The following is a 24,150-nucleotide window of genomic DNA, read 5'->3' as shown; positions in this document are numbered from 1 at the left end:
TTGTATTGTATGTAATAAACATGTACTTGACTTAACGTTGAAGCCTTCTTGGCAGTTTACCATTGAAAAAGATTTTTATCAATTGATTTTTATCTTGTTAAATAAAGGTTAAAGTCTGTGTAAAGTGAATACAGAGATTTGTTTCAAAACACATTAAAAATTTTGGAAACTGATTGTTGAAAACATGTTACAAAGACCCTTTACTATATAATACTAAATTGTGGAGTTAGATGATTGACTGTTTTCTCACCATTTTCCTGTTTTAAGATTTTTTGGGTGTGCCTAAAACCATAGCTCAATGATGCAATGAAGCTATACTCAGCATAACCCCGCCCCTGACAATGTAGTAGTATAAAAACGAGAATAGTCCTGCGATTGGGCGTGGCCTCCGCTCCTCCAGCGGACACGCCCCCAGCGTTTCAGATCAGAGAATACTGTGCATGTTTTCATGATTTTGAGACCTTCTTTTACATACTTGGCGATTTTTTTTGGTCATTCAGATTTGGTCAGGTGTTTAATAACACATCTTTCTGTGATGTGACAAACTCAGAACATATTTTAATTTTCACTTTACACGGACTTTAAAAATAAGTTTGTCTTCAACATCAAAAACACATATATACTGGACTAATTGGCAATCATTTCTAGAAGCTGTACGATCAAATGAAGTAGCCACAATCATGGTATCAGCGTAACAGGTTCAGTGTGTTTTAAGTTTTCTGTGATATAGAGCAGACTCTTTTCTCTGGCCCAGTGCCTGCTGGTCCCAAACCCAGTTAAAAATGGCTCAGCATGAGGAGACCTGTGTGAACACACTGTCCATAAAACACAGAACCCTGCTTGTCTACAGAAAGTAAACAATCATATTTCAGCAAACACCTGAATAAGCTCTACCCAAGCTTCAACTTTGTCATTTTGGCTTAATTTACCAAACTATTTTGAGTGTTATTTCACTATTAATTAGGGTAAACAAATGGCTCTTCTCTCAGCCAGCTCTCCTGCTACTGACTGGTGTGCTCTGAAATATCAGCACATAAAAAACTTTAAAGTACATGTTTTTAATAACAGAAAATGGTGTGTATGCGCGTGTGCACACACACACACACACAGAGTTTATCTGTGATCTGCACTTCTTAAACTAATTGCTGTGACATCCAGACAGTCCAAGTCAGACAGCATCAGCCACGCTGCCGCTTTGTGTCTAGAGCTGAAATTTAGAGCAAGGTCAGAATCAGAGAAGCTATCTGCTCAGACAGAAGGGCATGGGAAAGTGAGAGCAGAGCACATGCAGGAGTCAGACTGAAGGAAAGACAGAGTTAAGTTTAGTTTAAGTTGAGTTTACAGTTAAAGTAAACTCCAGTGGTTTAGATTTTCACTGTTTGATGTAGGGCTGGTTGGGCTTATATGTATAAAAATTTAGATTAAAGTGTTCATATCAGTGATAGTTATCATGCTAAAAAAGTCAATTCAATATTTCCTTTATTATTTGAAGGCTAATTTTTGCTCCTAAATTGTAAACAGTTATTTGAACTATTATTTACTGTCAATCCATGGCAACATTTGCCAAACAGCAGAATACAACCAAATCAGGGGTAGATAGAAATGATTATATTATATTCAAAATAGTGTCAATAAATAAAACAATGCAGTGCAAAAGGTGGACTTCTTTTTGTCCTATGCAGCTGAATGTCACTCGTGGTTTGTGGATAATTGATCTGTTGATACATTCACAGCTGATCAGATTGATGGATGAGAGAAGATGTCGAGGCCCCGCAGAGTGAACGGTTTAGTTTCACTTTTAATGCCCCTCTCTGCCTCTACTGTGCTATAAATAACCCAACGGTGTATATATTTTAATACCACTTCTAATCAACAGTCCAGTTCCATTCATTGAGACTATGGCGGGACAAATTAGACTATGGACATGGGAAACAGGACATGTATAAAACGTCACCAAAATAGCCTGTTAGTCTGTCATTAACATGTTAAGTTTCCATTAACAAGCCACGATGCATTGAGTATATTATATTCGATATATATCACCTTCCCGTAGTGACAATATACAGTTGCGTTGAGTTTTTTTTAAAAAGCAATTACTTCAGTACTTTAATTCAAGTAATATTTGACCAGAAGTATCTATACTTTGCAATAAGGTTGCATACTTTTGGCTACTTTATGCACCACTGTAAAAATGTAGTAGAGTGAAAAATGCAATATTTGTCTTTCAAATGAAGTGGAGTCAAAGTAATAAGTATCCAAAAAAATTATACTCAAGTACAGATACTTGAAATCTGTACTTGTGAAAATTTACTTCATTACTGTCTACCACTGCTCTGAACGTCCACACGGGTGTCTCACACCTTCTCAGCTGGACTGACTGAAGAAAAAAGAACTTCTGTTGTAACTATTTAATTTAACCTCTCAACAAAGACTTTCAAACTCTTTCTCAATAAGTGCAGATTGCTCACGTAAATACACAGAATATTTTTCAATAAGCGTGCATTGTTATGTTATGTGCTTTTGCAGCAGTAAGCATTTCCTGAAGGCTGATCACACAAATGAAATCCTGAGGTTGCCATGACCCAAGAAGACAGTTCTTTGGCACATTCAGTCGTGCCGGCCTTGAAACACAAGTGTGGAGAAAAACACAAGGTTTTTTACCAAACACTTGGGGCTTAGACACCCACAGACACTCCAAGACAAGTCTCAGAAACTTAAGAGGACAACTTTGTATGATTCAAGGCTTTACATTAAATGGCTCCCCTGGAAAAGTCTTGTACTGCATTGTTTGTTGATTTGTTGGGCGCTCTTCTGGCGGTTGCTATAGTGACTGCCTCCATTTTCTCTCTGTGGCTGCTCACATAAAGGGCTGTGTCCTTGTCTCCATAATAGTTACAAATTGAATACTGCACTTTCCAAGGACTCGTGTCACCAACTTACAGCAGAGTGAAAGTGTGTGAGTGTGTGTGTGTGTTGAAGAGGAAGAAAGACAAGTTTGCTTTAGATTCGATGAATGCGAGATAAAATGTACCTTTATTTTTTTTATTTTTTTTATTTTTTGGACTTTGTCTCAGTTTATTTTGTAAGACAGACAGTAAGCAAGATTAATGCAAAAATGCAACTAAAGCAATAATAATGCAATCATAAAAACAGCAAAAACAATGAAATGTGAAAAATAAAATGTTTAAAGATGCAACAAAGCACAATAAAGATGTGGCGATTCAAACAAATTAGCAGGGAATAAAAGTACAGTATGAAGCAGTCATACCTAAAATGAAATTATTTTTATTCCCACAATTTTCCCTTTTAATACATAATTTTAGCTTTTACAGAATTTTTTGCCTTTTTATACAATGTAGCTATGGAAGCTAATTGGCTTGGGCAGTATGTGACATTTCATATCTTCATACCTTCCTGAAATTTCACCAAGGTATTCGGTATATGATGGTATGTGTGTGAGGCACTAACCTGCAAGTGCGCTTTTTACTTTCAGCTTTTCAGACTTATAAATATAAACCCACAGAATGTTAAGAAAAGTAATATTCTCACACCTATTTTCCTTATTAAACAGACAAATGCAACAGTACACTTTTTTAAATTGCAGAACCAAACAAGGGCGACACTATTCCAGTCTGGAGTGTGATAACACACTGAGTCACAGCATCCCGTCACCCAAAGAGGCACGATGAGTGTGACGTTTAACACACAAGCATCCACCTCTAGTGTGACAAATAACATATGCTTCAGCAGTTCTTTTTAAACAATAACAAAGGCGTAACATGTCAATGTCACCATCAGTTACCTCATTGTTTTCCCATTTTGTAGACATAGCTATGCTAACAGCTGCTTTTTAAATCTCCCATGGTGGGTTGCAAATAGAAATAAGTCGTCAAAATGACACACGCATGCCGCCCATGGTCACGTCTTTTCAGCTTTACATTCTCAGCGCAGAGGCAAGACCACTCTGCCCCACTTTCCGCGATCAGACGTTATGTACAAAACAGTGAGGTGGCATAACAGCGTGATATCCTGCCTTGAACAGGCAGTATAAATGTGGCTCAAGTTAAATGTAAAAATCTTATTGTTATTCCCCATGATCTCTCTCTTGCTGGCCACCGGCTGTTTACAGTCCCATAACCTATCCCTCCACCACTGGGTCTCACAGTGTCTTTCAGCTAAGCTGCCTGTTCCACCAGTGCAGATTGAAGTTTGAGCTGTGGTGGTGCGTGCTGTGAACTTCCCATAATGAGTTTTAATAGAAAGACGTCACCTGTATTTATGATTGTGCTGAAAAACATACCCTCAGGATTTCTTAATACCCTGGTATACCATAATACTGTGACACCTGCCCAGCCTAAAAGCTAACAAGGTTACATATTTGGAACTGTGAGCCTGAAAGTAGCAAAAGTAATACATTATTACAGTTTTTGCCCTTATTCAGAAAGACAATATTCCCACTAAGTTATTTACATGGATAATGAAAAAGAATATTACACTATTTCCATTTTCATGCAGCTGTGCATACTCTAGTTTACTAAACCTCCCCATAGTGAATGTACTGATAAATTTATATTCATACACATTCAAAAACCTGTCTGTATCCAAGCCTTAAAAAATGTTTACAAGTAGGTGATTCTCCTTCTGCTGAGAAATGTGGGCTTTTCTTTTGGGCATGCATCAATACCCCAGCCTTCAGGGACTCTACTAGGACTGAAATTCAGACTTTGAAATGGAGAGGCCTTTCAGTGGGGGCCTGAAGGGCACCAGCGGAACATATTTTTTTGGCAGTAATTTTTACACTAATACAGTTTTGGTGGTATAAAGAGAATCCGATGATTCTGAAGACCTTCACAACACTTTGGGATTTTTTGTTGACACCTGCCTTCTCAGTTTGTATAAGTGGCACATTGCCACTGCTCTGTATCAAAACAAGTCAAGTCTGCATTCAAATGGAACTTGTGAACTCGTGTTTATGACATGGTAAGTCATGTACACAAAGTTGTGAACTCAGAGTTCTCAGAAATATTCCACTTTCAAATTTGTAAATACCACCTTTGGGGACGTTCATATGGTAACTTCTCAACAAAAGCCCTCTGACAGTGTCTCTGTGGACAGATTCCCATACAATGCATTTTATATTGAAACATTTACAGGACCAGGGTGTCGGCTGTGCAGGAGCTTGTCCGACCATCCTTGCACATCTTTCACTGTGCGACATAGGACCACCGTTTTAGAGCCACGACAAAAGATATTGCCACGTTTCTGCCACGATGGTTATCTTTCGTCTGAGATGGTGCAAAATCGCAAGGTGTATACCGGGCTTTAGATGATATGAGCTGAACTTTCTGACAGAGGAGTCACATATCATTTACCATCACCATGGCAACATTTGATTGTTGCTGGAGACACACAGTTGATTGAGATTAGCTAATTACTGCAGTCTTGTGCACTCAAACATAAAGGACTTGGACATTTTCACACTCTTTCAAGCCTTTTCAAAGTCCTCTCTACTTATTCACATTTTCAGATAGAAATTCTGGTGAAAATTAGTTTTTAGCATCAGATTTCATGTTTTGTAGTTAGTTTTTTTTTTTATTAACCCCATCAATTAATAAAAACATTTCAGGGACACAGAGCCTCTCTTTGAACAAACACGGCTTTGCTCATTGTTTACCTCAGCTGTGAACCTCTCACTGATTGTGGGTAAACAGCGCGCACACACACACACACACACACACACACACACACACACACACACACACACACACACACACACGTAACACGCTTGTGATACAACAGTCCATAGTCTGTTTGCTTCTCCTCTTGTAACAGTGTTCAAGGTCGGTATATAAACACAAGGTCACTCTGCTTATAACAAACAAAGAAGCAGCTATGCTATTTTTTGGCCCAGGCACAAAGGATTTTGCTACTGCAGCCCACTGCTGTGTCGTATCATAACATGATAAAATATGTTACACAGTGTCATTGTTGAATGGCATGTTTTTGTGTTGCTGTGTTTCTGTATGGTGCTGTGATAATTTATTTGTGCTTTTAAATGTGCAAGAGGGATGTCTGAGAAAGTCGCTTTTATGATATCTTTTTTATTCATTTGTAAACATTTGGTGGGTTTAGTGTTTTGCATTCATACTATACCCATAGTAGACACAGGGCAGTATCTAACCAGAGACGTTAAAAGTATATTGAAAATGTACATATTTTGCTCATTTTATCATACTTAAGATTAATATGAATGTTAAGGTTATTCAAATTTGGTCATATTAGAAATCCCAGCATTCAAAATTAAAAAGGTGATTTGTGCTTTAACCTTTTGCAAAAAAGTCTGCAGAGAAATCTGAAGCTTTAGAGAAAGGGATTTACTAAACTCATTGCCATGGATGAAAGCCCTCACACCAAAAAAACAACATATTAGTCATTTTTCTGGCGTGCACAGTCTCAGATGACAGTGTGCTCTGCCATAATTTCAAATAAGGTGTTTGTGTTACCAATAGCTACAATTTTTTAAAAAAAAAAAAGGACAGCAAACTAAATCTGACTGAAAGCAACTAAATATCCCTAAACATGTTTGTTGTAAGTAAAGGTCCAATTTGTAGGATTTAGGGGGAGAAATGAAATATAAAAAAATAAGTATTTTGTGGGTGAAGTATTTCTTCAAAAGAGAAAACACCAACTCAAATAAAAAAACACTATCTAGCTCTGTATAAGGTAGTCTTTAACTTGGATCCCAGTTGTGGGTGGATACAAGGAGTGATGATCCGGGGCATGATGCCCCTCAAATTACAGCCAGGGGCCAATCTCCACTTGAGCATGGGAGTGTTGAGTTGAGCCAGACTTGGCAACCAGCTGCCAACAAGAACCACCTGTGTGTTAATGCTGTGTTTCTTAGATTGTCACATAGTCCTGTCTTTTTTATCGTGCAGCATTTTGGAGATGTTTTACATTAACACCAATTAAACTGGTTAATCTAGATTAAGTTGTTCACTCATTTACTGTAGATAACAGAAAAGACTGTATAAGGAAACCTAATAGTCAAACTGTGTAGAGTCTGGGATGATTTCTGTATTTGTACCATGTAGTTGTGTCTAAAATCTGCTGTAAGGATTGCTTGTCTTCCGCTGTGGTTGGATTGGTGTTTGAACATTGGTGCTTTATGGTTTTTCCTCTCAACTACTCCTGATTCTGAATAGCTAGGTTTACTTCAATAGTTCCTTGTAAATATCAAGTCAGAAGCTATTTGTTGTTTTAAGAGGTTTTGTAAATACAGTCCCAAGGATGTCAGAAACTCGGAGTGGATGGTTTTCAAAGGCACACAAGAAATCAAGGGTATAGAGTGTAGTAACGTTGGTGGCATAGTCACTCTGTAGCTATTATTGGTTATTTGTGCAGAGTAGCATGACCTTTGAAGTCAGATGCTTTTAAACTGTTTGGCTTGATCACAACATATTGTGTTGAATTTTTTTTTTTTCCACCATGTACGTATGTTCAGAGTGTAACATAAAGAGGGATTTTTATGTAGGCATGATGCATTTACTTGCGAAAAAAAGTCCTGTTTTAAGAACGGTATTATGTCATGAATTCTTGCTTTATTTACAAATAATGTTAATTCAGAAAAAAAGCAGAATTGAACTTCTGAATTTTTGCTTTCTGCACCCACAAACACTGGGAGGAAAACCTTGAATATTAAGTGTCAGCGTTCTAACAGCAGAAATGCATGGAGCATGGACGCAACGTGTCACACAAGATGGGCGGAGCAAGCTTTTTACCTGCTGCGCAAATTCCGACTCTGTATCTTCTGGTTGCTGCCGGCTTCTTTGTGTGCATATTGAGTTTTGCGAAGTGACAGTGCAATTGTGTATGCAGGGTTTGAAAGTGTAAACTTTATTAACTGGCATTGAATCAATTAAGATTTTAAGCACAGTATGCATCAATTTGATTGGTTTATGTAATCTGCTGCATCGCATTTTCTATGACATAGTGAGGTAATGCCATTTTTATCATTTTTTAAGCAGATTGCACTTGTTATTTACACTGTTCTATGTAGTTTTTACCTGTTGGAGGGCCTCAGACCTGAGTGCAAACAAGAAAAATATACCAGCTTCGAAAAACATTACTTGAGATCAGACAAATTTGTCAACTTGTTTAACTCAGTTTCCATCTTCAGTCAGTCTCATTGCTTCCACTCTCACTGATATCCCTGGGGGAGGGCGGTTTCGATTTTCTCTAACCAATCACTGGAGACTGACATAACCACATTAAACTAACGTTAATCAAGCAGCATCCATGTTTTTTCACAGACATGGATGTAAACTGTAAGTGCAGCATGACTGGTGAGGAGGCAAACAACAGCGTGGCAGAAATTCTAGTTTATTATAATTGAGAAACTCTTGCTTTTTGTCACAATGTCAGATAATTCGGTCAACTTGGTGGTGTGGAGGGATTCAAAAGTCTTGACTCAAGCAACAACAAACATGTTGTGTAAGTTTGAATTTGATGTATCGAACTGGGACAATTTGACAGCAAATTCCCAGGCTGCTGTTTGTAGCCTGTCCACCTCTGTATTTAATCCATAATATAAAAAATATTGATTTCAGCAGCTTTAAATTAAACATCCTAAAAGGTGCACACAATGTCAGATTTAAAGGATTAAGTAAACTCATTACTGCCTGTATCATTGCCCATTCAAACACAAATACAGATGAATCATTACAACAGAACGAGGGAGCGAGCGGGAGGCAGTGCAGAGGCGGGACACTGCAGTTGTAATGTCCTTGTTGTGGATAAATTGTGTGTTGAACATATGCCACTGGGACGTGAGCTAATTAGCCAAGGTTGAGTGGGACCCCAAGGGGGTTAACATGCAGGGAGGAGGGAGAGGGAGAGAGGAGAGGCTGCCAAGGTCAAACCCATGAGTGTGCATGTGCTACTGAATCCATGCAGCACAACAGTCCCCCAGTGCCACTCTGATGGGCTCACTTCATTCAGTCTTCTCGCTACTCAAGACCATCTTCACTTGGGCAAAACACACCTTCAGTCTCCATCATCTCACTCTTGCCCCAGTGAGTCACAAAGGATTTACTCGACAGCGGTGTCGTAAAAATACATTTAGACAAAACAGCGATTAAAATGCAGATTGCCTCACCTGACTCCTTTTTACATATCCCATTTACTTGCCTTTGTCCCCATTGTGTCCTTTCTCTAAATCTCTTTGCCCTTGCCGATCAATTTATCTTATCCAAATATATGTCAAGCTGTGAAGTAATGTTGCTTTTTCATATGTATAGCCATTGCTGACAACACACGTAAGACTTGCGTGCATCAATGTGTGCGTGATGCGAAAGGCTACTGAGTGAAATATGAACGACTGTAGCTGCGGAGCAATAATTTATGTCCCTCCTGTCTCATTCTTTATTGGTCTCACTGTGACTACATTGTGAATATTTTTGCCTTACAGCATATCGAGGACAGGGTCATGTTTGCATAAGGAGGTAAATTATGACACTAATAACAATGTCGGCGTGCCAGGAAGAGACGTGGGGGGAGGAGGTGAGGGGGGTGAGCGGAAAACAGGGAAGGGCTCAGATATGGGGAAGACCAAGGTGAGGGAGAAGTCATCGGTGGGTGAAGCAAACATTTAAAATAAGAATAAGGGGAATAATCTTTTGTCTTTGAAGGATGAAATCCAGCATGATGACTAATTTTCATTCCCGTCCCTAAAAATTCTCATTAAATTTGTCAGTGAGGTGTCCTTCATTTGAGACTCACACACCTTGAGCAGCAACAAACACGTTTTCAGACTTCTGTAAGCGATTCGTCGGCAGGCAGTGAGTCATGCTGTCTGACTTTGCTTTGCTTCTGTGATACTTGTGTGATTAAAGATCCGCCAGGCCTTGAAAATGCAATGTTTTCTATCTTTTAATATGTCAAGCTGAAAGTATTGAACTTTCTCCTTTGAAGTTGAAGCTGTGAAATTACTCATCTGAAAACCCTCAGAAATCACTTTGAATTTGTTTTTTTTGCAACTCTAGATAATGCTTCTACTCCACTTTATGTCAGGAGGCAGTATTGTTTTCTCCTTTTCTTTATGTCTGTTCTCCATTTTTTAATCTGATGGCTGTAGTTACTTTTGCAGATAAATATTTTACATAGAGAATATATATGTAGTGATCTCATCAAAACATGATGCATTGCTGGAGATGAAACCAGCCAAAAACATTGAGAGTAGGGCTGTGCAACAATTTATCCTTTAAAATCACGTGTAATTGCTGGATTTTGATAGGTAATTGCAATTAATGTTTTTTTTAATTGCATTTTGACTGTTTATTAATTTGCATTTCAAAACCATTTTGAAGTCAATATTAACAACGAAAACAAGTCTTACAAGATTATCTTGATATGGATCCAAATAGTAGCATTTGTTAACTGATGTTAACTGATTTGCAGTCAGTTTCCACCCATTTAGCAGCACTGTAGTTAACTTCTTCCAATTAGATTTATCCACATATTGTTTCCTGTGTTGAAACAGACAAGCTCGCATTACATCATCCACCAGCAGGAGCGTTAATTGGTCCAATGCGGTGCAGTGCATTCTGGTTGTTGTAGGTTTTCTACCTCTTCAGCAAAAGTAAATGCCACAACCCTTTTTCTGCTTTCTTTGGTCATATAGCACCAGTTTCAAAAGTATCTTTCTACTGAAGTTTTATGAAAAAGTCTTTCCAACAGTGAAATACTTCTTCAAAAACATTTTGCTGCTATTTCAGTGCTCTTAAATGCTTTTACTTGTGATGGAATAATTTTATTGCAGTAGTCCAACTTTTACTTTTATGTTCAGAACATTTTTTCCACTGCTTCATCCTACTGTTCTCATATGAATAATACTTGAGAAAAGTGGGAGAAAGTATGTTCTCTATTTGTGTATACGAATGTTAAAGGTTAAGGCTAGGAATATGTTTTCCTTATTGTCAGCAAATCCCATGAAAAGACCAAAGCCAGCAAGTCAACCTTTCAGTACCTTCTCATGCTGTCTGTAGATCTCAGACCCAAGTCCATCCTTCTGTAGAAGTTTACTGAATATTTGTGCCCTACAGATGACCTTTTTTCTTTTCAAAAAGGCTGTTTCCCTAAACAGCTGGGTGTTGTAGTTTTTGGTACATTTTACTCAAAAAGGAAAAAGTAGTGGGGCTGCCCGTTTGTAAGTCAGAGACTCGATTCATCACTCAAACCCTTGGTTGTCTGAGATTGCATCAAGTCGAGCAGTTGGGATTTTTTTTTTTGTGCAGTGTACTAATGGAGATGTTTTGGTGCCCAGACTTTGCTGCGGAGTGAGATTTCTTGACTTTCATGCTACTTTTTTGGCACAAGCAGTTGCGGACATGCAGGGAGCTGCACAGAGAGAAGATAGACCTCTGTGTAGAGGAGGTGAATTTTCAGCTCACAGCAACTCGACACGATACATTCTTTGTTTTTTTTTTTTAATATCAAAATGTTGGCAAAAAAATTGTTGCACATTTACAACCTGTTGTTGGTGCAGTTGGCTTGTTTACTATATTACGTGATTTCCACTGTCACACTAAACATACCACTGAGCCTGTTAAAACTTTAATACTTTGTGAAACAAAACAAATCTGCAAGATTTGTATTGAAAAATTTATAAAAATCAGCAAAATCTGATTTCAGTGGTACAGTTCTGAGTTGGGCACAACCCTAGTAAATATTGTATTTGTTGGGGACTGTTTTTTACTGGATATTTATGGCAGCAGCATAATGCACATGGGATTGGTTCAAAATAAAATACAATGCTCATGTTCATCGTAATTTAGGGATATAACACTTAATGCAATGATGTGGCTCTTGCTACACAGAGAACACCTGCTAGTTGCATTAATTAATTTTTTTTGTCTTCTCATTTGTTGGTGTGATGCACTAACACCACCATACCATTATATAGAGCCTCTCATATTTAGTCTTTTTTTTTCCAAAACTAGCAGCCTTTTATTCAGCCAGTGCCTCTATGCGCTGATTCAGAGGTAACCTTGCCAGCCTGCCATCATAATTGGCTACAAATTCACGAGCAGGTGGTGTATCCAAACTTTCTAGCCTTGCTGTTCAGCCTCAGCTGCTATTTCAATGTGCATGCAGATTTATTTTCAGATATTCTACCTGGAATTCTTTGTTTCTACTTTGCATACTGAGCCTCACATACAAAACAGTGGAGCACTGGGCTATAATAGCAGGTCAAACGGAGGTTAATACCCACTAACTCTGATATGAGGCAGATATTTGTGTTGATTAAGTCTTTCTAACACTATGCATTTGTTTCTAACGAAGCATTCACTCCTGACATCTGATTGAGGTTTAAAGCATGTCATATTTCAGCTCTATGAGTCTAATCCGAGATTCTTTTATTACATGAAGTTTTTTTCCAATTAAGCCTCTTTCTTTCTGCCCTTTCAAGTTCATACATTGGCCTTGCTTAACTAGATAAATTGCCTTGGCAGATCATTCTGCCTCCTCTCCACATTTTTTTGTACCTGTATAATTTTCCACTCTTCTCAGGGTGATACTTTCTATACATGTTTACTTTCGCCAAGGCCAAGGCCTCCACTAAATGCCAGTTGAGCTTGTTCAACTTCCTGGTTTTAGGAGACAGTCTGTTGCTGAGCTACAGTACCTTGGCGGGCATCGTACTTGTAAGTCTCGAAGACCTTTTTGCACTCTTATCTTATTTGAGTCAATAAAGTCAGACTGTAACAGAAAGGAACATCTTATACATCGCCCAGATGAAAAGGTAGCAGAATTATTTCTTTAAAGGAAATTATTCGTGCTGACCCCTGAAAGTTGAGATTCAAATCATCAGTCTGAGGCTCCTCCAAACCAGACCGAAGCCACTTTTACACCACCTGTTCAAGGCGGGAATGTCGTGCCATTATTCCACCTTGCCATTTTGTATAAAAAGATACAATCACTGGATGGGGGAAAAAGTTTTCTTGCCTTTTAACAGAGGTAGTAACAGCGTTGAATCAACGTCTCTGTAAGACGGACAGCCGACAGGGCGGCACGGTTGTGATTTTTTGATGATGAGTGCGACCCACAGCTGGGAAATTCAAAATGCAGCCCGTAGCACCTAGCAGCTGATTCACAGAGGAGGAGCAGCGGCTTATAATTTACGCAAATTGGGAAAACTGTGAGGTCTTAACCTCCGAGCAGAGGGTGAGATTACTGTTTTTGATAGGGTGTGTCATTGTAAATTTACCGCTCACAGGAACTTAATACGATATAGTCTCTGGCTTTTCTTTGATATCTAATGTCAGCAAAAAGATGTTTCTGATTCTATGTTAGCATTGTGAGCAGGCATTAGTTCAGAGGACTAACTCGACTTGTTTACCATATTATGTGAAAGTCACTGTGACGCTGATCGCTGAACCTAGGGCTGATAAATGAAATTTATGTGACTTAGTGGTTAAGAAGGATTTTTAAAAAAATGTTCTCTTCTCTTTCTCCGCTGCTCTCTTTGGGCTTCTGTAGGTCACGGTGGGCTGTGCCCTCCCCCTGCGCTTTCCTCCTAGAGATATACACACAACAACATGACAGCAAGCGTACGTTTCCAAAGAGACACAGTCTCGTCAGCCGTTTGGAACTGACCACAGTGCGCTGCAAAGTTTGTTTAAAGGCTGTTGCAAGTAAAAACAGCAGCATGACTGATTTATTTAAACATCTCAAACACAGGCATGCAGCTAAATGGGAGAAATATGTCTCACTCTGAGATGCTCAAGACCGCGTCAGCCCACAAACACTCGGTAAAAAGCAGCCGCCATTAGTTGAATCATTTTCCTGTTTGGTGGAAAAGCCTGAGTTTGTATTTTGCTGAAGTTGCCCTGCCCCGTCTCAACAAGTGTACACATGAAAAGATCTTTACAGAGAGCTACAACAGACCTATGGCCCAGTAATTTAAACACAACAAATAACAAAATTTGTTAACATGGAGCTAATGTTGAGCGACAGTTGTATGATTTCAGAATTTACATTTTTTCAATACTTTGCTGTGTTTACCTGCATAACTGTGCAAAATGCAAAACTGACTTGAAGCCCTCTACATTCTTCAATTTGACTGTTAATTTTCTTGCTAAAATCAAAGCAAAACTTATTTAGAGTACTTTCTTTGTCATTTGTAGATTGTTTCTAAGAGGGGAAAAAAATTATTTAAATCGTAAATCAAGTTTGTTGCAGAAAAAAATCTTTGTTTTAGGCCCTTTAATCCAGCCCTAGCTGAACCTCCTTCAAAAGTGTAGCAGTTCAGTAGTGTAGCTTGATAGTCTGTATGGATACAAAAGGAATGAATACTTGAACACTAGACATAATGAATTGTAACTCTTAAAACTGCCCCCTAGTAGTAGGGGCAGGATTACAAACAAGGCAAACCCGCCTCACAGGTGGCCCAGAAGCTCTGGCTTCATTGTGTGGCAAGCAGTCGTGATAATTAGTTTGATACTCAAATAAAACATAAACTGATATGAAAGGAGCCTTAGGGCAACACCTGAAAAGGTTAGTTTGGATATTTTGAAGTGGGGTTGTATGAGGTGGTATCCATAGTCCGTGTATTACCTGCAGTAGCTTTTCATTCAGCACACCCCCTATCTCATAAAATGCCCACCAAAAAAAAATCAATATTGGTTTAAGTGTATGCTATATTTGAAACATTTTCGAGACTTTACCCTGCTGTCAGGCAGCCCTGTCCGAAGGGGGACTGAACTGAAAGTGAAACATATCTATGCTTTCTTCAAAGCCACATTTTTGCTTGTTTGTGTTTTTGTGTGACTTTAGTGTTTTTAAGGGTTGGCTCAGATTCACCGAGTCACACAATAATCCAAACTAACCGACCAGGCAGCAATAGATCAGAAACTCCAGTATTCAGTTAGGTAAAATTACTGTTTTTGTCAGTTAAGTCTGGTGGCTTTGAAAGGTTATTAAGAATATTAAGGTAATAATAAAGCAGCAAAAAATAGATTTTTTTAGGTTGGACTTTATTTAGGTGGCTCAAATATACTTTGTTGCTGACCCTGTCCACAGCAGTACATTGCTATAGCCTTTGTGTCACAACTACAACCAGTTTCTCCAAACTGGGGGCGCTGACCATCATATACTGCGTGTTATACACTGACTATGTATAAATACCTCATACAAACCCACTTCAAAAAAGTCCGAGCTATCCATTTAAAGCCTAATGTTTTGTAGAGAGGCTACAATCTATCAAAATCTGAATTATTTATTTTGCTTGCAAGTTGCATATTCCTAAATAAATACTATATGTATATGCATATATATGTGTGTGTGTGTGTGTGTGTGTGTGTGTGTGTGTGTGTGTTTGTGTATGTATATGTATATATGTATATGTGTATGTGTATGTGTATATATATGTGTGTGTGTGTGTGTATGTATATGTATATATGTATGTATAAATGTGTATATATGTGTGTGTGTGTGTGTGTGTGTGTGTACAGTATATACTTCATCAGTTGGCGGCCAATAGGAGCTCATAGCTCATTTTTGTCCCTCAGTAGGTAAATCCAGCCCTGCAAGCACTAACCTTTTGTATAAATAATATGTTTCACTAAAACCTTTGAATTCCAAAATCTAACTTCTTTTTAATATTTTTGCTCCTTTTGATACAGAATTTCAATGTTAGACCGCCAAGTGAGTTATTATTCTAACAAACTAATCTATTATTTCTAACTGGCATTGTAATGCACATACAAATGTGACTGTAAGAGTGGATTTGCATCAAAAGGTGAAGTCCTGTAAAATTTTTCCCATTTTATTCAAGCCCATTCACCTTGAGCTTCTCATGGAGGTATAGAAAACTTTCTTCTTCTTTTTTTTTTTACTTTTTTGCAGATTTTACCTGAGGTAGTGAAATGCAGAGGTTTTTAATGATGTGCAAACACTGTATTGAGTACTTCAGCTCAGAACACCTGAACTTTAAAGCAGTGTGATGCACGGCTCAGATCTTTATCACACAAGGATTTTTCTTTTGCAGATAAAAAAAACACAATAAGACCATTGAAACACTGAAGTGCTGGTATTTTGTTGTCTACGCAATACAGAGGACAATCACAGGTTCATGTTATGAAAGCAAAATAGCAAGGGGACAATTGTTATAAAGGATTTGAACCTGTTGCAAAAAATTTTCAGAAACCTGTATCTCTGACCCGAGGGGAGGAGCTTTCTGTGTGATTTTGAACTGCAGCATTTGCAGATTAACTCCATACCCAATGCATTATGATCCCTTAAAGGTAGGCATGATCTGAAACAAAATTAATTTAATGCAGGTTTTGTTATCTTGGCCATCGTCTTGAATGTAAGGGAGCTTGGAGGGACTACTCCACATGGCCACAGCTCTCCATGGTCTGGCTCTGACTTGATTTTGAGTTCGTCCTCCGCATGATGTTATACCACATCAGGAGCATTTCAGAAGCAAAGACTACCCGATTTCGTAGACTTGCGAGTTGTGTTGATTTGGTCATTTTTCCTTGATATTTGTGCTTCTACTATTAGTAAGTAAGCAGGCAGTTAAATGTGTTTTTGTCAATTTTTATTGTGTTTATTATTGTTATTTTCAACTTTGTTGTGCTGTAGCCCACAGACAGCTAATACCGATCAAAGTAAAGATTTGTGGCCTTGCTTTAGTCCCCAATTATATTGTATCCTCTGAAACATGTGTCAGCTAGAACAACAACATTTGTCTAGAGTGGCCTCGATCAGCCCAGACAGCTGGGACGTTGCCGCCTGGCGTAGATCTGAACTCTACTGAGTGTACATTTCTGGTTAAATTTATTTTTTTGGTGCTTTGAGCACCACAAGCCAAGTTCCATCTAGTTCTATTATATTTAAGAGAAAGCAGACATCTCCACGGCTGAAATCACCAATACTCGGCAACTCACAGCGAAACAATCTTGATTGATAAATAGCACTACAGGTTAGAGGAAAATTATGTATTTATTTTATTTTGGGATGAATCAAACATGGGCTGAATATGCTCTACCAACAAATCACTAAGAAGGTCAGGGCTAGTTTTAGAACTGATAACGCCATCAGCATTTGATCAACCTTAAAAACGTGTTTCACCAAAAGTGGAAATGTAGTTGTGAGGAAATAGAAAGTCAAATTTGTTCATAAAGTCCTTTTTACAAAGGCATGCAACATTATCATCAGATATAGTCCCTTACACATATATTGGTCTTGGTGTATATGTTATCTGATATGCACCAATATTATATTTTTTGTTGTTTTTACAGAACGTAATCTGGGAAAAAAAGGTGCTTGAGGTTACTTAGGATAGTTTAATTTCCAGTTTTTGTTATTTTGTTTCAATGCACTGATGTCAGATAGATAGATAATAGAAAGAGATATAGATGGATAGAATATCAGGATTATCTTACCTCCCTAATATCGGTGTAGGCATCAGCCCTAAAACAGTATTGATCGAGATCTAATTTATAGTAAGCAAAGGAGACATAGACAGTTTAAAATGAGAGACAATAACAACAGATAAAAGAACAAGTTTCACAAACTCCAGAAAAATTGGGTCAGGGCGGAAAATAATCACAACCATAATCCATTTGTTATCGCATACAGAAAGACGATAACAAAGGCAGAGGCATAAATGGCCATCAAGGTCCACAAATCAAAATAGTGTACATAGTGTTATAAACCTATCCAGTAAAAAAGAATTAACATGTGAGTGAATAAAAATATGTTTTTTTTCCATCCCGTTGCTATCCACAGTCACATGGCTCCTGTGTGCTGTGATATATAGTCATGCATTACCACATTATGTTCCCCCGCTCTTTGAGCGCCAGATCCTGCTGCTCCGCTGTCTCTCAAGGTCTTTCTCTGTCTGCTCTAGCTTAGCCAAGGTCACCCGCACCGCTGCAGGCACCCTGCAACCTTGAGCGACTAACTGACCGGGAAATGTGTGTTCTCCCGTTCCACCACCTACGTGTCCCAGTGTCAATCAGCCAGATACAGAGCAGGGGCTGTCATTAAATGTTCCAGCATGCTGCCACTTGGACATTATGTCACTCCCGTAGATGTAATATAGAAAAAAAAGCCACGCACATTTGCTCAAGGCCATCCAAGAAATTAGGAGAAAGAGCTCAGCTTCTGGACATAATTGAATTAAATGCCTCGACACGCCAACTGTGATTGCGTCCACTTGTGTGGTATTTGTGTGCCGTATATGTTGTAATAACCGTATAGCTTTACATTAATTTCTTTATGCGCAAACTAATATGAGAGTTCAAATAAAAAAATGCGTCTGCCTGTATATCTATGTCTAATCCACTAAAGAGCTCAAAGGATCTCGACTATCAATAGGCCTTGAACAATTTGTGATAGAGGTTTTTAAATCATGCAGCCACAAAGGAGGAAAAAAATATAAGTAAACAGTATATGACTGTTCCAATTAACAAGGCTACATACTAAAAGCTTTTTAAATAAAGGCAAGCCACAGAGTGCTACAGAGCATTAAAGCCACAATAGTGAGAGTGTATCTGGGACCTTGGCTTTGATATGAAATCTTGTGGCCTTGCCTTTACCGCCCTCCATGTTAAAAGCTCTTTGTGACAAGGAAATTACTTTATGAACCTCTGAAAGACGCTCCAACACTTCAACCTCCCTGTTAGTTCCATCGCAAGACCATGAGAGAAGTGTGTATTTTTTTAACGCTTCCATTTTTTAAATTGCTGCAGCAGCTTGCCGTTCGTTTTATCAGTCTCTGTCCCTGCTCTCATTATCACGGCTTCTCCTTTTTCTTTGACCTTAGTTTTACTTTTTCTTAAAGAGAAAAATCTTTGCTAATTACAGAAATTTTAAAAACTCATTTCCCTTCTATTTGTGTTGCATTTGCACCCAAATAAGTAGAACTCAGTGAGGTATTTGTTAGGCTTTTGACAAACTGAGGTAAATAATTTGTGTTAATTGGGTTGATGAATAAACCCGTGTGTGTGTGTGTGTGTGTGTGTGTGTGTGTGTGTAACAGACTGCGGTGTGTAGCTTTACCCTCAGCCCTGTAAACAATTCCCAACCTCTGCTGCAGCAAGAGGTCTGTTTTTCATTTTTCCAGGGTCTGTGGAAATCAGTTTGTTTGAATATGCTCACACTGCTGGGCTTGGCATCGGGTGAATCATATTTATACGTGAGCGTGTTTTTGTTTAGGTCTGTGAGGATTCGGTTCCTTTAACATGTACCTGGAATGTTCAGTCCGGATAGAAGCAGAAATACCAAACATGTGTCTCGGCGGCCTTGAGACTTCACAGGGCTCTGACTGCGGCGCTCAGCTCGGTAAACACAGTTTCCTCCTGTGGCTCTCTGTTTGGACAGGAAACAAGGAAGCTGATCAAACACTGGCTCAGAAGGCCACGGCAACGCTGAGCTGGAATGGAGTCGCGGGTCTCTCAGAGCGCTTTGAATAGACGGGAAACATGAAAAATAACATGTCACTTTTAGTGTGCAAATCCGTCGGTTTGCAGTTGTGCTGAGTTTCTCATTTGCGCAGTATTTTCCCAAATAAATCATGCGGTGCAGATAACCTTATCTCAACCCTGTATTTTGTTTACACAGTAGAGGAACCAGCATCACAGACAGTGTAGAATTAGGTGTTAGTGCCCGACTGCCTGCGTGCTACAGATTTACAGCTCAGTCCTGATGACATCATAGATTAGCAGATGATAGGAAGCATTAGCTGGATGGATAGACGTTGGTTGAGGGAGGGGGACAGACAGTGAGGAGTAGAGGGTTTGTGTCAAAGTCATTTGGGTTAATAAGTTGGGTGATAATGCTTCCCCCTTGTGACTGTTTGTTAAACTGCAGACTTTGCATGATAACTGCACAATTTTCTCCAAAGCATGTAAACATAACATGGACAGCAAGTTTAGCTGTGTGGCATTTATCTTTGGGCACTGATTTAATTATGGCATGCTATACTATGCGTTAAAAGGTGAGTTGTGTAAAGTACAGGAGGAATTGGTGGCATTGGCAACAGTGAATTGCAGATTGCATCCATTTAAAACTTCATTCCCGGCTAGAAGATGTGGCCAGAAACATTAAAAGTAGGGGCGTGATGTTTTTAAAAAAACAGGAAAGATCAGTTTCAGTTTTCAGTTCCTGTTTTTTAATGTCCTTTAGAAAGTGAAACTGCACACCACATAAACATACACCATTTTCAAACTGCATATTAAAATGATGATACCTAAATACAGCAGAATCTTCTGATAATTATTAATCACATACAGAATTTGCTTTTAACTCCATCCTCTGAACAGCTTATGAAATGAAAAATGAATGCAGTTTCATCTTTTTTTTTGGGGGCGATAAAACTAAAATGAAAGGGAGCATTGAATGAGCAAGTTCCTCGACACTGGGGTTACTCGTTGTTATTCTCTGTGAGCTGCTCCCTGGATGCCTCGTTAGAAAACTGTAGAAAGGGAGTGCTGATCTCACTTGACTGCATGTCACCAGCCACCCGCAGCAGGCAGCTGAGGACCATGTCCTTTGCCAGGCCGGCCTCCAGGTTCCCCTCCCGACTCAGCTGCAAAGTGATCTGGTCCAGGCTCGTTAAGACCAGCTCTGAGCCCAGCAGAGGGATGATGGGGCCCGGGTCAGAATCTGAACCAGGGGCCCCCTCCCTGGCCATATTCTCCATCATGTATTGCTGGTATAAATCCAAGAGTTTCTGCTCCAGGTAGTGATTCAGGAGAGAGTTGGAGAATGGACCTTCACGCCCCTGCAACAAAAAGCTCCGATCACGGGTGCTCCCCTGTCTCCAGCGGTTTGAACCTCCTCTCAGTGGATGTACAAGTCCACCCTGAGATGTCTGTCCTGGGAGAGAGTCCTCCACAGCCGGGGGGACATCACAGGACTGGAGGAAGGGGCCGATGGCCTGGGCGTCAGTACAGACGCGGAGCTCACCGTCATTGGTTGAGAGAGGCAGCACCTGGTCGCCTGCGATATGGAGGTCGCTATAATTTTGGCAGATGCTCTGACAGAAGGAGGGAACCAAGAAGGGGGCATCACCAACTGAGTGAGTCTGATCTGGGATCTCTATCTCTGGAGAAATCTGTCTGCCCGGCTGAGCACTATGGAAATCCAAGGACTGCAGCGGAGAAATGTACAGCTCCGCGGAGTCACTCCTGTTGTCCACACAACCTGCCTGCTCAGGGGAGTTGTGATGAATGAGTGGAGTGTGTCTGATGGAGTCTGGCACCAGGGTAGCAGCTGCTCTCGGCAGCCCATGAGCACCCTGGGGAGCTCTCTGAGGAGGGAGCGGATCCAGCTCCTCCAATTCACCGTAGGTCATGCTCAACAGTCTGCCTTCACAAAGCATGGCTGCAACAAAGAGCATATTCTCAGACGCTGTGAGACAAGTTAAACCAGATAAACACACTGCACGCCAGTATTCAGGATGTGATAAGAAGCACTTTGCAGCATAGATGAATCTGTTAATTTTATATTGATTTGGTAACACTTAATTAGGATAGTCCTCCTAAAGATAGTTTTGTAATATTTCAATAGCGTTCTGATTGAGGGTCACAATTCAACTTTCTCTCTTGAAGCCTGATTTATGCTCGGGTGCTCAACACTTTCATTTATGCCTCTGCAAAAGGTTTCAGTCATCTCCACTGAAACCATAGACCACCTGCATTTTTAAACTTTACGAGTTTATTTCTATTCTGTTTAGAGAAGCGTAATCTTCACAGACAGCTGTGTAAATCACACAGATGGCCTGCTGTATATGTCTTTCTAACTTTTTAACCATATATTTAGTGATTGATTAGCCCCCAGTCTGTCCATGAGCAGCAGATTCTCCTCACTCGCCGCTTGTTGTGGATGAAAAAAACAAAAACAATACAGCATAGTATCACAAAATTTTCTGTGGCAATGTATCAATACACAGACACAAAGTATTGTTTTTTTAAATTCTATAAATTATTAATATTTCAAGTACAAATTAAACTTTCAGTAGCCCACTAGAATAGTAAAATATTTTTTTTTTCAATCCAGTAGATAAATGTTGCCACAATAAAAAGGATGGAAGTGAGAAGCACAGACTAAAAACTTTATCTTATTAGATTAAAATAGTTATTGACCAAGCTTTTCCTTAGTTTACAGTTGGAAAAGGGTAATAAATTGCAGCTTTTCACAATGTATATTATCACAATACTCTACATATCAAAAACATTTTGCAGTTTGTATTTTAGGATTATTTGCAATAGAAATGCACTTTTCATATCCTGTAATTCTTTCATCAGCAGCTTTAACAAGACAGTTAATGTGACCTGACTCATCTTATTTAATCCTGCTGAAATGTCCTCTTCTGTTTTTTTTTTTGTTTGTTTTTTTTAATCTAAGTAAGCGGACATGTGCATTTGGTGGTCAAATATCCCTTAATCCTGTTTATTAAATCTTCCATGAGTATAATGTTATCTAGTTTAAGGTGACTCTGTAGCTGACACCAAGATGAGAGAGCAAAAACTTTAGAAAGCACTTTCACCAAAGACAGTGGCGGTTCAAAGAATGACTTGCATAAGTAGTTTGTGTCCCCACCCTCTCAAACAACTCTGTCATCGTCCGTTTGGAAGTTTCACTGTGGACATTGTCATAAGCCAATTTGCCCTTATACTCTCGAGATAAACATCTACAGACACAGCGAAACAGCTGAAGTTGTATATTGCAACAAATAAGCCGTTGAAATGTTACAGATACTCTACAAAACTATCCAAATAAAGTTTATTCATATGAAAATATATAGGACCGTAGACTTGTGCCGCGTAGTTTCATAGTTTGCAATACAAATGTATAAAACTCCAAAAAACCACGTATAATGATCAAATAAAATCACCATAAAACTCAATAAAACCAAATCATTCATGACTACATTAATGATCTGTCTGTAAAAGCTGTTTCAAGTGAGTCCTTTTCACTGAGTAATTAGGTCAAAGTGTTTATTCCTCCCAACAAAAAAAGACGTCATCACCTCATCTAATAATCATAAATCTAAATCATATTTTTCTGAAATAAACCTCTTCCTACCTTGGACCAGAATCACAGTCCCTCTATCAGCTTTCACCTGAGAGTACCAAGTGTCCTTTCACAGTCTTTATCACAGCAGAGAAAAGCACTGTTCCTCAGAAGCATTGCATTTTCTATCAATGCAGCCTCTCAAACGTGGAAACTGTATTTGACTCGACATGAACAGGTTGCATTCATGTGCAACGGTTGTTAAATACCACCCCAAGAGGAAGTGGGAATGCCTGATATTTTTTGTCTTTCTTCCCATTTCTGCAAACTTAATGTTGGCAGCTGGGTTCATCATGAATATATTCCAACTCATCATCCTGCCAATTATTATCTTATTTTCATAAGATTGTTACACACATGCTGGGCATATCTCCCTGCAGATATCTATTTTACAGCCTTACGTAAGAAGGTACATACCTCCACATTTACTCTCGCCAAATGAAGTGATATGACAGATGTTATATTCTTATCAACGTAACCACAGGAGTTTTGTTTCTATGTAAAAGGACCAGGTGTGTGATTGAGGTAGAGTAAAAAGCAGAAAAGAAAGTCATAATTAATATCATCAAAATGATCGGGAAACAGAAAGTTCAACAGATGCTGATTCCCGTTTTCATTTTCTGAAAAGTCGCACCACATATTCTGAGTCACTTCTGTGAGGACAGTTAAACATGCAGCTCTGTAGTCGAGTAACTGCTGTTTGGACCATCTAACTTTACCTCTCCTGTGATCCGCGTGTGCAGCCAAAAGCAGAAGTGTGACTTCACGTTCGGTTATGTAACCACAGCTCTTCATTTCCTCCTTGAAACCGTGCCTGCTCTGCAGCATGTTTAAGTAAATGCTGTAACTGTCACAGCAAATTTTACACGAGACCTTGGAATGATATTAATTTCAGCGGTTGTGATATATTTTCTTTTTTTCCTGTCTTGATTTGAGCTCCTCTGTGGTATGAATCTGATCTTTTTTACAGCTGCAGTCTGAATCGGTTTTCTGGTGAAAGTGATGGAAATTTTCGGGCTATATTTATGGCCGGGATTTTTCCAAGATGAAAGCACCTCGTCT

General features: G+C 39.1%; 1 protein-coding gene and 1 long non-coding RNA gene across 3 annotated transcripts in view; one reads left to right on the top strand and one right to left on the bottom strand.

The window, feature by feature from the left end:
* LOC148188535 (uncharacterized) overlaps positions 1-24,150 on the top strand; it is a 47,772-nt gene that overhangs the window by 13,504 nt on the left and 10,118 nt on the right. The window lies entirely within an intron of this gene.
* LOC121949525 (TLR adapter interacting with SLC15A4 on the lysosome) lies at positions 20,160-23,272 on the bottom strand. Its single transcript, XM_042495240.2, has 2 exons — positions 23,101-23,272; positions 20,160-21,396 (listed from the first exon to the last, which is right to left on the bottom strand). Exon 2 carries the CDS (start codon positions 21,392-21,394, stop codon positions 20,435-20,437), a length of 960 nt encoding a protein of 319 aa, XP_042351174.1. The 5' UTR covers positions 21,395-21,396; positions 23,101-23,272; the 3' UTR covers positions 20,160-20,434.

This window comes from Plectropomus leopardus, chromosome 10 (genome assembly GCF_026936395.1).
Source record: "Plectropomus leopardus strain MGB_pleo_1.0 chromosome 10, ASM2693639v1, whole genome shotgun sequence".
NCBI classification, from domain to species: domain Eukaryota; kingdom Metazoa; phylum Chordata; class Actinopteri; order Perciformes; family Serranidae; genus Plectropomus; species Plectropomus leopardus.
Note: the sequence above shows the minus strand (reverse complement) of the source record. Positions and strands in the feature narration are given on the sequence as shown.